The 13,455-nt window shown below is 35.9% G+C and overlaps 1 protein-coding gene across 2 annotated transcripts in view; it reads right to left on the bottom strand.

The window, feature by feature from the left end:
- Nucleotides 1-13,455, bottom strand: part of EDIL3 (EGF like repeats and discoidin domains 3) — a 426,671-nt gene that overhangs the window by 179,682 nt on the left and 233,534 nt on the right. For both annotated transcript variants that reach the window (XM_058727809.1, XM_058727800.1), the window contains one exon: nucleotides 9,494-9,607. In XM_058727809.1, coding sequence (XP_058583792.1) covers nucleotides 9,494-9,607 — 114 coding nt within the window. The remainder of the gene's footprint in view (nucleotides 1-9,493; nucleotides 9,608-13,455) is intronic.

Raw genomic sequence — 13,455 nt, 5'->3', positions numbered from 1 at the left:
TGAAAGTAGGAACTGAATTTATTTTAATACCATTTTTCCAGCTCTAGAGGGTGGCTACTGTTGGATGTAATTTGGTGGATGAATTAATTCATTCACATATGTTTTCCATACCTTATACAAAGTTATGTTAAAAGAAAAAAATCAATAAATATTTGTGGTCAGTTTATTTGATCACATGACTAAATGAATAGATGTACTATATTATAATGCTGGACTCTGCATTTTTCTTATTAAAATTAGTTGTGCATTAATTCTAATTTTCCCTATAGGTACCTCTTATTTTTAAAATTCTTTAGTTTATATCAGAATTTGTTTATATTTTGCTTTTGGATCTATGTCATACCTGGATATAGCAGAATAGGAATTTAGTGTTATATGGTATAACATCTATTTGATCATCTATGTAAGGCAAGAAAATACTGGAAGTTTTTATCCCACCACTGGTTTCTTCTAACCATTCACTAAAATACTTGATCAAATAGCAGTGATAGCTTACAATAACTGCAAAGAAAAAAATATAGATTAAGAAATGAAATTAGATGTTTGTGGGTCAAAAGTATGTGATGATGCCATTTTTTCAAAAATCAAAGCAACACCTATCTTAGGTTTGGTTGAATTAACAATATTTGTTTGTTAAAAATTATATCAATGCCACAGGATTTCCTAAGTTTATGTACTACTAATGCATGGTATGCAAGACATTATAGCTGACTTTTACACAAGTTGTTCTCAACTACATACAGTTAGTAACTAAAGATAGGTTAGTTGTGTGAGTATATAAAAAAATTCCAAAATGCACAAAATTATAAAAAAAAAAAGAAAAAAGATGGGATCACTGACATGGACTTTTCAAATAACTCAAATACCCTTGTGACATTTTATTTATTAATGCAATTATTTGTTTATTTACATTTACTGACCTACAATTCTACTAGGTACTCTATATACACTATTAATTTAAATTTTTTAATGTTTATTTATTTTTGAGAGAGACAGAGACAGAATGTGAGTGGGTTAGGGGCAGAGAGAGAGGGAGACACAGAATCTGAAGCAGGCTCCAGGCTCTGAGCTGTCAGCAAAGATCCCGACGTGGGACATGAACTCACAAACCGTGAGATCATGACCTGAACCAAAGTCGGATGCTCAACCAACTGAGCCACCCAGGTGCCCCATATGCTATTAATTTTAACCTATCCATTAATATAAACCAAATGGTATTATTAACTTCATTTAAAGATGCAGAATCTGAGGCCCAGAAAGGGCAACTAATTTATCCAGACATTTAAATATAAAGAGGAAAAGCAGAGTTGATGCCCCAGTTGTATCTGAATGCAAAACCTGTACTCTTTCCTCTTACTCTTCGGATACTCCCCAAGGCCACTCCTCAAGTGCAAATGTTCTTAACGTGTAAACTGTAACGAACAGTGTTCCTTTCATCCTATAAGGAGCAGGATCAATCATGCTTAGGAATGCAGGCTCTGTAGCTGCCACGCTTGGGGGTAAGGCCAGGCTGTGCAGTTCACTAGCCATGTGAACATGAGAACGTACACAAACTATTCACTCAGTACGCTCTGTTTTCTCTATAAAATGGAGCAGTGATAAACAGAACCCACCACAAAGAGTGTTAAGAGGATTAAATAAAATAACATTTAAAGTACTTAAGACAGTCTTAGCACACAGTAAGTTAAAAGTCTCAATTAAAAACATTAGCATATGATCATTAGTTGGTGACAAAATATTAAGATTATAGCAGAGTGTTTAGTTATTTACAAAAGCAATAATGAAGTGTTGAGGATAGAAAAATAAATATCACATAATTTAATTATTTATAAAACGTTTTGGCAATTTTCACCGCGTAAGCCTGGACTTATATAAGCACTTGGAAGCACTGCCATCAAAAGAAAGATACACATGTACATTTATATAGTACATGGTTGTGTATTTGTACATACTAGCTCATCTGTAATGAAGGCTTAAAAAGAGTTACAAAGAAATGAAGATATAGAAATGTCAGTTCACAGTTTTTTTTAAATATATTCACATGTATCATCATTTCTTGTCCTTATTAATTTATAGGTAGAATTCTTAAAGTAAAGCTATAGAATTATCTAGATTATTATATGTAATTAAAAAAAACCTGGATCACCATGATATTTAGAAACATCCCTTTATCGTCAGTCGAAGATTTTAGCTTTCATTTTTAATAAAACTCTCTGAAACCATCAAAGTCCTAATACTTTCTGGCATAATAGTTTGGGGATGTTGCATTATAAGAGATCCCTTGGTAACTATCTTAATTTCCAGAAATAGTATCAGTGATGAAAATGAATTTGAGTGCCATTTCTGAAATTTAATCATGTCACATTTAAACACCCAGCAGGGAACTGTATATGGCTATTGTGGGCCACATAGTCCAATCAATGAAAATAATCCTGGTTATTTTTAGATTAGTTAACTAAAGTGCTATCACTTTCCATTGTGCTCACTTTAGTATAAACATCCCATTGTGTTAAATGTACACAGTAAAGCATATCTGTTCTTATAAGAATACGTTTCTCTTGCCCATTCATGATCATTTCCTTCCAAGCTGTGTAAGAAAATGGCTGAACACTTGAGCGTGTATCATTAGGAACAATAAGGGATATAAATTAGGACTTTATAATTAGAAGAATTGCCTGTCATACTGTAATAAATAGTATGAGCATATCTAAATGATTTTCACATATCATTCAAATGCAACTTCAATTTAAATTAAAGATAATCAAAATTAAATTCCCTGTAATAAATAAATGAAAAATAAAACTAAAAACAACTGAGATCTGCCAAATTAAGTAATAAATTGAACAGTATCCGGAAATCTAAGCTGAAATATTTAAATCAAAAGTATTATTGCCCTAGCCTACCTATAAATATAATTTACAAATAATTATTGGAAAAATTTTAGGCAGATTTTTGTCCAGTATTAAAACTTTTGTTATCAGTATTTGAAATACTAAACTAATTGAAAATATTTAATAGGTGACTGATTTGCGTAATAAATATTACTGCATATTTGGCATCATGTCATCATAGATAGGATTAGATATAAACATTACTTTTAAGTAAAAACACCTAGTAGCCATATTTATTAAAGACATACATTATAGTAAAGAATTCATATAGATTTTAAATAATGGTTATTAAAGTAGTGTCTTAAACATTTTGGTTTAACTGTTTAACTGAAAATTTAAAAATATATTTTGGTTTTAAAAATGTAGTATATCACTAATATTCAAAATATTTCAGTGAATTCCACTAGCAAAGGTAATCTTAATAAATTTCCTAATATTGAAGGGTGAGTAAAACTGAAGGAAAGGCAGAGTAAGGTTAAGATCTGAGAAAAGCAAATCTTTTTGATGATAAGTACACAGACACTGAGATCAGTCTGTCGACACCATTTATTTATTTATTTATTTATTTATTTATTTTTAATTTTTTTTAACATTTTATTTATTTTTGAGACAGGGAGAGACAGAGCATGAACAGGGGAGGGTCAGAGAGAGGGAGACACAGAATCTGAAACAGGCTCCAGGCTCCGAGCTGTCAGCACAGAGCCCGACGCGGGGCTCGAACTCACGGACCGTGAGATCATGACCTGAGCCGAAGTCGGCCGCTTAACCGACTGAGCCACCCAGGCGCCCCTGTAAACACCATTTAAATAATTATATCCAAAATTACCACTTTTACATTTTCAAGCATTACTACTGGTAGTAGTTAGATCACAGCACTAATAAATGTTTACTGATATTAGAAATGGATAAGAAATAAATAAGTAATCTAAGATAAAATTATCAAGATGTCTGCAAGCAGAATGGTCTAAATAGAGGAACAGAGTGCCTGTTTACTTGTCTTATTTAAAAGCCATTTACATAATCCTACTGCAAAATAGAGTTATAAAAGATTTTATCAAATCAAAGGAAAACAATTCAACTTGTAGTATCATTTACTGAGTACCAATTAATATACCAAATTATATTTCATTACACTGGCAAAAACAGCTTTAGAATACTGCTCCAAAAATGAGAAGTAGACAAAAAAATAACTTGGTAGTTATGGTAGTTGAGGGCAATGAAAAATCAGATACTATTCCTATACTTAAAGAACTCAGAATGCAAGGTTCATTCATTCATTCAGCAAATGTCTATTGAGCGCTTACTGTTTGCTAGTACTCTTTGGCAACTGTGATTATAACAGAACAATTTCTCTCTCGTGGAGGATATACGCCACTGGAAGAATTTTCAATAAACAATATATAAAAGTACAAATATGATATGTTAATGATCAATGCTAAGGAGAAAAACTGTAAGAGGGAAAGGGGTGGGTGTGTTTTGGTGTGTTGAGATAGGGAGGTAGAAAGACTGAGAAAAGCCTCACTGAGAGGATGCCTTTATGCCAAGACCCAAAGGAAGTATGGAGTATTCATAACATCATAACAGAATATTACAGAAAAGGGGAGATGGGAAAGGAAATGCTGTGGGGCAGGGATGTGCCAGGTGTGTGCCTGGAACAGCTAGGAGGCTAGTGGGGCTGGAAGAGCACATGAAAAAGTGAGAGTCCCACGAGATGTGGTCACAGAGGTGAGCAAATAGGGCAGAGATACAGGCAGGGCCTATTGACCTCAGGAAACAGGGAGACTGTAATTTTTTCTCTGTGTGAGATGAGAAGTTGGTGGAAGATTTTGAGCTGCTAGGTGATGCACGTTGACTTTTGCTTTAACAGGCTACCTCTGGCAGTGGAGTTAAGAACAGACAATGTTAAGAAGCACATGCAGAAGGAAGGAAGGAACTCTCCCTAGCAAAATGGTCTAGTGGGAACCTTTTACATCTTTGAAAAATTATTTTTCTGTCACCTCCCTTGCCTTACAATTCTCTTCCCATAAGTAACAACAAATTCCTCCTGGAAGGAGGGAGAGAGAGAAAGAGACAGAGACAGTGTGTGTGCGGGCGTTTCCTGGGATGCTCAGCATGGATTCAGATTTACCTCTTTCCCTTCTCCTTTTTCTTTTCCATACTCTTTCTAAAGTCTGTCAGCTAGCTTCTGCTCCTCTTTACCATTTCATCTGTTTCCATCTCATGTTTCCATTTATTTATATTTCCATTTGTGAAATGAGAGGGGTAGAGAAATGGGGTGAGAGGAAGAAGCAGTAGAATGCATGGTAAGTCCAGGTTTTTTTCCCTTATGTAGTGCTCTCTCATTAAACAGTCATTTAAACATAATTATTCTTTTCAGTTCACAAAGGTATCATAAGCCTTATAAATTCAAAATATACTGAAGAATAAAGATGAAGACACGACTCAACTATAATATGATAAATATCAAGTTACTTATTTCCTTTGTAGGGAAGTTCTGTGCATGGTTTTGATGGATTTTTTTTTCCTTCTGTTGTGTTTAATTTTAGTGAATTGAAAGACATCACAAACTAAGGATAAAAAATATTTTCCTTTCATGTTTATTGTAAATATATCCCCAGTTTATTATTCATGTTTATAGTTTACTATTTTTGTACAGATTTTTTTAGTCATTTCTGGTCTTCTGCAATGTCTTTAATTATTTATTACTTGGGAGGGTATTGAGAATGATTTCATCTTAAAATATAGCAGAACTTAATTAATCCATCAGTAGATATAAGAAAGTAGTGGAAGGAGTGATGTAATATGAGTGCAGATACCCAAGAGGAGAGTGAAGGGGGTTTGGATTTGAATATAAGCATGCCAGCATTTCAATACTGTTGTCCTCTGTCCCACCCAGCAGTTAGTCTCCATCATTCCCCCTTTCCTCTTCCTCCTGAAATATCTGCAGAAACAAATGGCTTCTCTGCCATAACTGTAGGCATAAGCCGACCAATGGTACCCCTGAGGTACATGACAGAAGGCTCATAAGAAAGTTTATAAATCTAATTCCAGAGTGGAAGTTGGGAACATTGATTATAATCTCTGTACTGTCAATTCCCAAGATCCTAACCTCGATCATCTTAGGGCTGGCACTGCCTGGAACCTGCAGGTGTTTCTGTGTGCCCTGTAGTGAGTGAATACAGTACGTTCTCAATGTGTACTACTACATCATCTTTGGGGAAGAATGCACCTTTTTACTCTGGATTTTCTAAAAATTCTAAGAAGCCACACTAAAAAGCAGAGCCATATTCCTATAAACCTAAACAGTAGGGAGATTAACAATCTTTATTTTTATTCTAAACGCTTACAAATCAATACAATAAAAACAAATACACCAATAAGAAAATATTTTATTTATTTTTTATGTTTACTTATTTATTTTGAGAGAGAGAGTGTGCGTGTGAGAGGGGGAGGGTCAGAGAGAGAGGGAGAGGAAGAATCCCAAGCAGGCTCTATGCTGTCAGTGCAGAGCCCGATGTGGGGCTCAAATTCATGAGCTGTGAGAACATGACCTGAACTGAAATCAAGAGTCAGACACTTAACAGACAGCCATCCAGGCACCCCAATAAGAACATGTTTTAGAGTGTATCCTAAGTGACTCTTTTTTATCTTTTTTGTTAGGGCACAGAGATGAAGAGAGGAAATGTAGAATGTCAGAGCATATGATGGGTTAGAAAATCACTACTGCATTTGTGTTCAAAGAGAAGCCTGAGTTTAAATATAAAGATTGTATAGGGGCACATGGGTGGCTCATTCATTTGAGTATCTGACTTTGGCTTAGGCCATGATCTCAGAGCTCGTGAGTTCGAGCTCTGCATTGGGCTCTGTGCTGACAACTTAGAGCCTGAAATCTTTGGATTTTGTGTTTCTCTCTCTGCCCTCCCCACCATGCCCCACTTGTACTCTGTCTCTCTGTCTCTCCCTCAAAAATAAATAAACATTAAAAAATTTTAAAAATACTATATAGATATAAAACTAAATCAAAGAAATCAAAGAATTTTATTAAACATAATAGCAAACACTGATTGGAAGACACTAGATAACAAACTGATGGCAATTAAGTTCAAAGTCTATTTCAAAATGTCTTTCCATCATCAATCAAGTTTCTTTCTTTTCGAGGGTATTTTTAGATGTGTTGACCTCAGTAAAATCTATGATGGAGGGATAAAATAGGCTTTAGTCATCTAGTTCAAAATAGGCTTTAGTCATCAGTTACAACATCTAGTTCACATCCAGGTCTCCTCCCATTTTCAATCTATAGGCAACAGACTGTCCAATTGCTCCTTGACTAGCACAGGAGGGCAAGGGCATACACACATACACACACACACACACACACACACACACACACACACACACACACAAAACTTCAAGACCTAGGGCTTTTCTCCCAGGGTGCCTGCAAATTCAGTTATCACTTCTTCAGGTCAGTCAGAAAGCTGGTGCATGACTACCTCAGAGAGACACTCATTGCTGGGCATTGTTCCCATGACATGTCCCCTATATCGTTCTCCTTTTAGGAAAATGGAAGGTCCCATCTCCCTATTTGTTCCCCTGGCCAGGCCTTCTATGTGTCAGAGGAGGTCTTATTCTGCCTGGACATGTTCTTAGCCAGGCATTGTTTTAAGCTCTCCCAATGTTCTAGTACTGTCTGGAAGGTGCTTCATTACAGCACCAACTCTCTGTTTTTGCTGCATGAAAATCAAATAGGCATTGACATTAACTTTTTGTTCTTCGTCAAAGTAGTGAAGTGTTCATTTACAGATACATGGTGGTGGGGGGGCGCTTTTTTTTTTTTTTTTTTGGGACAGAGAGAGACAGAGCATGAACGGGGGAGGGGCAGAGAGAGAGGGAGACACAGAATCGGAAACAGGCTCCAGGCTCCGAGCCATCAGCCCAGAGCCTGACGCAGGGCTCGAACTCACGGACCGCGAGATCGTGACCTGGCTGAAGTCGGACGCTTAACCGACTGCGCCACCCAGGCGCCCCGGGGGGGGGGGGGGCCTTTTTAGTACAACTTCTAGTGCTGATTTGGCAGCCACCTGTAAGTCTCATGAACCAAAAGAAAAAAGGATACAGGAGCTGAATCTGGCCAGGCCAACGACCAATTGAATCTGAATTAAGTTAACTTACAGAATGGTCAGTTAAATGCTTTATAGAAGGTAGCTAGGTTAGTAGACTGGGTGGCCACTACTCTATTTAGTTGTATGACCAACCTGCTTGCTCAGGCTGTCCTTTCCTTCCACTCTTTGATGGCTGAAGGTTCCTGTGTTGATTCACAATTACCATCTTCCCCAGTTATTTTTAAGCTTAGAAAAATTTTGCCCAAATATATTTCTTTTATATTCAGAATTTCATCACTTAATCAAGTTTTTCAGGACGAGGATTGAGTATACATAGATCATCATTTTGTTTATATACATAACTCAAATAAGTTCTTCAATAATTCTCCATGTTTTATTTTATAAAGTATCCTTGTCAAAGAGAAGAGAGGAAAAATGACATGTAAAATTGTTACTCTAACTAAAAAGGAAGGAGTGTATGAGTGTGTGTGTGTGTGTGGGGGTGTATGTGTGCATATGTTCATGTGTAAGAGAGATGGAAGGTGTAGTGTGTTTTCATGTTTATTTCTTTCAACTCTGTCTGAAGAGACATCTTGATTTAGAGGAAAAGACACTGAACTAGGAATCCCAAGCGAAAATTCTACATTCCTTCTAGTCCTGTTTTCGTCACTATCTGAGAGAGCCTGGGCAAACCACATCCCTATGTGTCTCAGTTTCTGCCTCTGAATTCTCATCTCCATCTGCCTTCTGATTTGTATAATGTGATACTCTAATAGTATAATATACATCAAAGCAGTAGCACTGTGGAGTTTCTGTAAGGGTCCAACAATGATTAAGTGATATCATTATTGTTCTCATTAGCAGGTATTTGTGTCCGATTCTGGTTTAATCACAATGACTATTATCTTATTACCATCTTTTCCTAGTTTTTGTTTCTTTGGCGGAAAAAGGGCCACTTTGTGCTTCTTTGTAAACACTTCAAGAAAATCGCTGTCCTATCATTTGATCCATCATCACAAGACCCTACTCTCTTAGGCTTCCAAAAAGGCAAATAACCAGTATGTAAAATTCTTACTAATGTGTATGCCAGCTCAACACAAATCCTCCTTTTATTTGTGATAGAGGCTATCAGGTTAGAGCACCCCGAATTTACTGTCTGAAGTAACTTTACTGTCTGAAGTGACCACTCTGGTGGAAATTCAGGTCATACACATACTCAAAAGCCAAAATGGGATTCATAAAAGAGATGCACTTGGATCTCTGCAGAACTGTTGCCTTCCTTTCGGACCACAAAGTGTCAAGTTCTATGCCTAGCATGCACTGAGACCAATCCTGGGGAAGATACGTGTATTAGCAACATTAACAATAACAAATACAAAATGTTCCATTTCAATAAGTTAGGAACTCTGGAAGCAAATGATACTGATTTTGACCCAGATTCCATAATAAATGGAGGCTATGCAAACAACAAGGAAAATGTATACATATATGCATACTTACTGTATTGACAATTTCTTCCCATGAATTCACCTGGGCACTCACAGGAATAGTTAGCAACAAGGTCTGTACATATTCCACCATTTTTGCATGGCTCTGCTTCACATTCATTTATGTCTGAGGAAAAGAGAAAGAATAGAGAAAATGAGAATTATTGGTGGAAAAAAACGATTAATTATTGGAAGGATTTAGGCCTTTCAGATAAAATAAAATCTAAGTAATGTTATTACTTTTGTGTGTTTGTGAGTGTGTGTCTATGTGTTGAGTCAATCATAGAAACAGTGCTCAAAATCAACAACTGATTAATAATCAAGTTCAAATGAAATTGATAATCCCAACGAAAGACCAACAGAACCAGACCATTCTCCAATCCTGAAAATAAATATGAATAGTTTTGGGAAATATTCAGTGTATCCTTAGAATTAAATCGAGCAAATTAACCCTGATAGAGAGATGAATTGGTATCACTTACAAGATCTAGAAACCTTCCCTGCAGCAACAACTGCCAATTAACACTGTCTCATTTCATCTTAATTCATTAAAATTCTAACTGACAGAGATGTTTTAGTTTCTAAATAGTTCGCCTTTGATGAATGCGATGAGAAGCAAATTAGAGTTAATAGCTAAAGCTCGTTACATTAAGCAAAGTATAATAAATGTAAATGATGATCTCTTCCTAATCTCATTCAGGGGTTTCTAAAATTAGGATGACTAAAGGGACTTATACCTTTGATATACCATTATTATACCTGATGCAAAATCATTAAATATAAAACATTCAGCAAATTATACTAATTTCCATGCTAATTTTGGACAACAGATACAACGAATATGATTTTAAATGAAACAAGAAATAATGACTAATTCAGTCAAATATCTATCAGTGATAACTTACACATCATTCCCTCTAAGCACGGCACCAGGCTAGGTTCTGTGGGAATTGGAAAGTAGTTGGAGAACACGCAACCACTCCCCATTGCTTTCTCTTTCTATCATCTACTCCTGATGAACTCCTTCTCTGCCCTTGTTCCCACAGCTCCTTACAGACCTGAATGGGGTTGCCTAGGAATTGTCTATTTATGTGCCTTTCACCCTCTCACCTAGTCAAACTGCCAGCTCTACAGATGTAGACCCTGTCCTGCACTGTTCGTTGTATCTCTGTGAATGCCACACATTATCTGGGAGACCACTGGTACCCCAAAATGTTTCTTGATAAAATTTCTAACAAAGGATTAGAAATAGTGGCCCAGACAATTCAAGCAAATTGTTTCAGATGTGTAATGTATCTTTTGGTACACTACAATGTACCAAAATGTATTTATTTTTAGGATCTGGGTTTCTACAGTGCTTAAAGCAATATGATCATAAATTACCCTCTCAAGACTGAACAAGAACAACATACCAGAAAACCTCTATTTTGCCTTTTCTTTTTAACTTCTTTTTTCTAAACAATGTCTCCTCTTAGTATCAGTGTTGGTTATGCTCTCATTTTAAGTTTACTGTAAAGTTAGGCCTAAAATTCCTTAGGCAGGTGATGACTTTCTCTGAAAAAGACATCCTTTTTGGTTTCTGGTTAACTGTGAAAGTTTGAGAGTAGAGACAGTTCTTAACTGTGTTCAAAGAATCTAGATAATATGAGTAGTTTATGACATCAAATAATAGGATAAAATCAGAATCTGATAATCTTTAAAAATAGTTGTGTGCCATAAAATATAACAACCTCCCTAATATTTGAAAATAAACTCTCCAGAGGAGGAAAGGAAGGAAGGAGAGAAGAGGGGGAGGGAGGAGGGGAAGAAAGGAGGAAGGGAGGAAAGACAGGAAGGGAGAAAGTGGGGAGGAGAGGAAGGGGGGGGTTGCCATTTATTCCTTATCTGATGGAATATTTAGCTTTTTTATAGTCTTACTGAAAATTTCACATAGTCTTGATTTGTATTGGACTAACATGAAAAACATTTTCATTGCATCTTGAAAGAAGCACAGAAATCACTGTGCTATTTATTTTATTGTTAGCTCAATGTAAGGCAATTGCAGCATCTGGCTACTTGGGAACATGCCTACTATGTCTCTCCTTGCATCACATTGACTACATTTTTTTTAAAGATGAGAATATGTCAATGGCTAATAAGAAATTAAATCTTCATGTTGGAGAATGAATTGCCTTATTTTATAAAGTCAGATATAACAAGTTATTCTTTTATTTACTTACAGGGAAGAAACTGAGTATTGATGTCTGAAGACCACATAAGGGAAATATAATTTGATCTTGAAGGAAAGGTTTAATTAAGATTAAAGACAGAAAGGGGATGGTAATGTATTTCCAAAAAGGAAACCAGAATGAGTCACAACTTTGAAGAGAAACTTTCATGGTATGATGGTGTATTCAGGAACATGAATAGCCAGCCTGTCTGGAGCATAGAGTGCAAAGGCGGGTGCTGGGGCCCTAAATCTGAAGATGTAGACAGGGGACAGATTATGATGAACTGTGAGTGCCAGTAGAGAGAAATGGCCTTCATCTTTTGGCACTAAAGACTTGGAGCTGGGTGGGAGGGTATCCTCTGTTCCCTTGTACTTCAGATAGACCTAGTGAAGCCAAATTTGGGATGGAATTCAGAAATGAATGAAGGCAAGCAGAGTAGAGAGACCCACACAGGATTTCATGCTAATAGGTACAACCTCTATTTTAATTATCAGGTAAGAGGCACTAAGCATTTTGTCATTTTAATGTTGAACTATCCATCATGAGTAAAATCAAACCCATCTCTTGCTGCTTTAAGATGTTAATAGAAGAAAGTTTTCATAGTCAATGACGTTGAGAACTACAAAGAATCATTTTATATGCCTGTAAGGATATGCAGGCACTATTGTTCTTGGCTTCCTTACTTCTTCCAAGTATTTAAACAATAAAAAATACTTAATACATGTGAAAGGTGAACGAATGAAGACACATCAACGTTTGAACCTTCTAGCTATTTGATCATCAGGCCAGATTTACAACCATCAACAAAGAAAATTATAATTAAGAATATCGGACTCTGAAATAAACAATAGTTACACTTTTATCCAGAGGTTAACATTACGTGGAATAAACTGGAACTGCATTTGCTGAAGTGAAAAACCATACACAGTTTTTTTAAACAATTTTTTTTAATGTTTATTTATTTTTGAGAGAGAGAGACAGAGTGCAAGCAGGGGAGGAGCAGAGAGAGAGGGAGACACAGAATCTGAAGCAGGCTCCAGGCTCTGAGCCATCAGCACAGAGCCCGATGTGGGGCTGGAGACCACAAATCATGGGATCATGACCTAAGTGAAGTTGGATGCTTAACTGAGTGAGAAACCTAGGGCACCCCTCTCCATACCCAATTTTTGATACAGAGTGACCTTTTATTATTGGTCCATTTTTTAATTTTTTAAGCTAAAAAACTACCTTAAATCTATTATTTGTAAAAATACAAATGTTACATTAAAGGGGTTACGTACTTTAATACAGTAGGCAAAAAAGTAAGACATTTCTGTATAGGTACATATCTAATATCATGGAGACTCAGATAACATATGCAAATTACATGGAAGCATTTATATATTAGTATAATGCAGGAGTTCTTTTAGCGGTGAAGGCTATTTGCTCTGTGATTAACACTGCAAGCAATCTAAACGGAAACAGACCTCAATTTGAATAAATCATGTTTAATTAAAGACTAGATACAAATGTTCACAGAATATAATGTAATGAAATGAAAATTAAACATCTTTGTAATAAATCACATACATTTCTCTTTGTCATAGATCAAGACATTATCATTTCCAGAAAAAAAAAATCCTCATCTATTCCAAATGTAGTGAAATATACTACACTCTTTTACAACTAAGAAAAATTTGACATAGCAGTCCCATACAAAATAGGAATTTCCATATTTGGCCATATTTATAGTTCATTTCTAATATTAATAGCTATCATTTTCTGA

The sequence above is a fragment of the Neofelis nebulosa genome, chromosome 1 (assembly GCF_028018385.1).
Source record: "Neofelis nebulosa isolate mNeoNeb1 chromosome 1, mNeoNeb1.pri, whole genome shotgun sequence".
NCBI lineage: Eukaryota > Metazoa > Chordata > Mammalia > Carnivora > Felidae > Neofelis > Neofelis nebulosa.
Note: the sequence above shows the minus strand (reverse complement) of the source record. Positions and strands in the feature narration are given on the sequence as shown.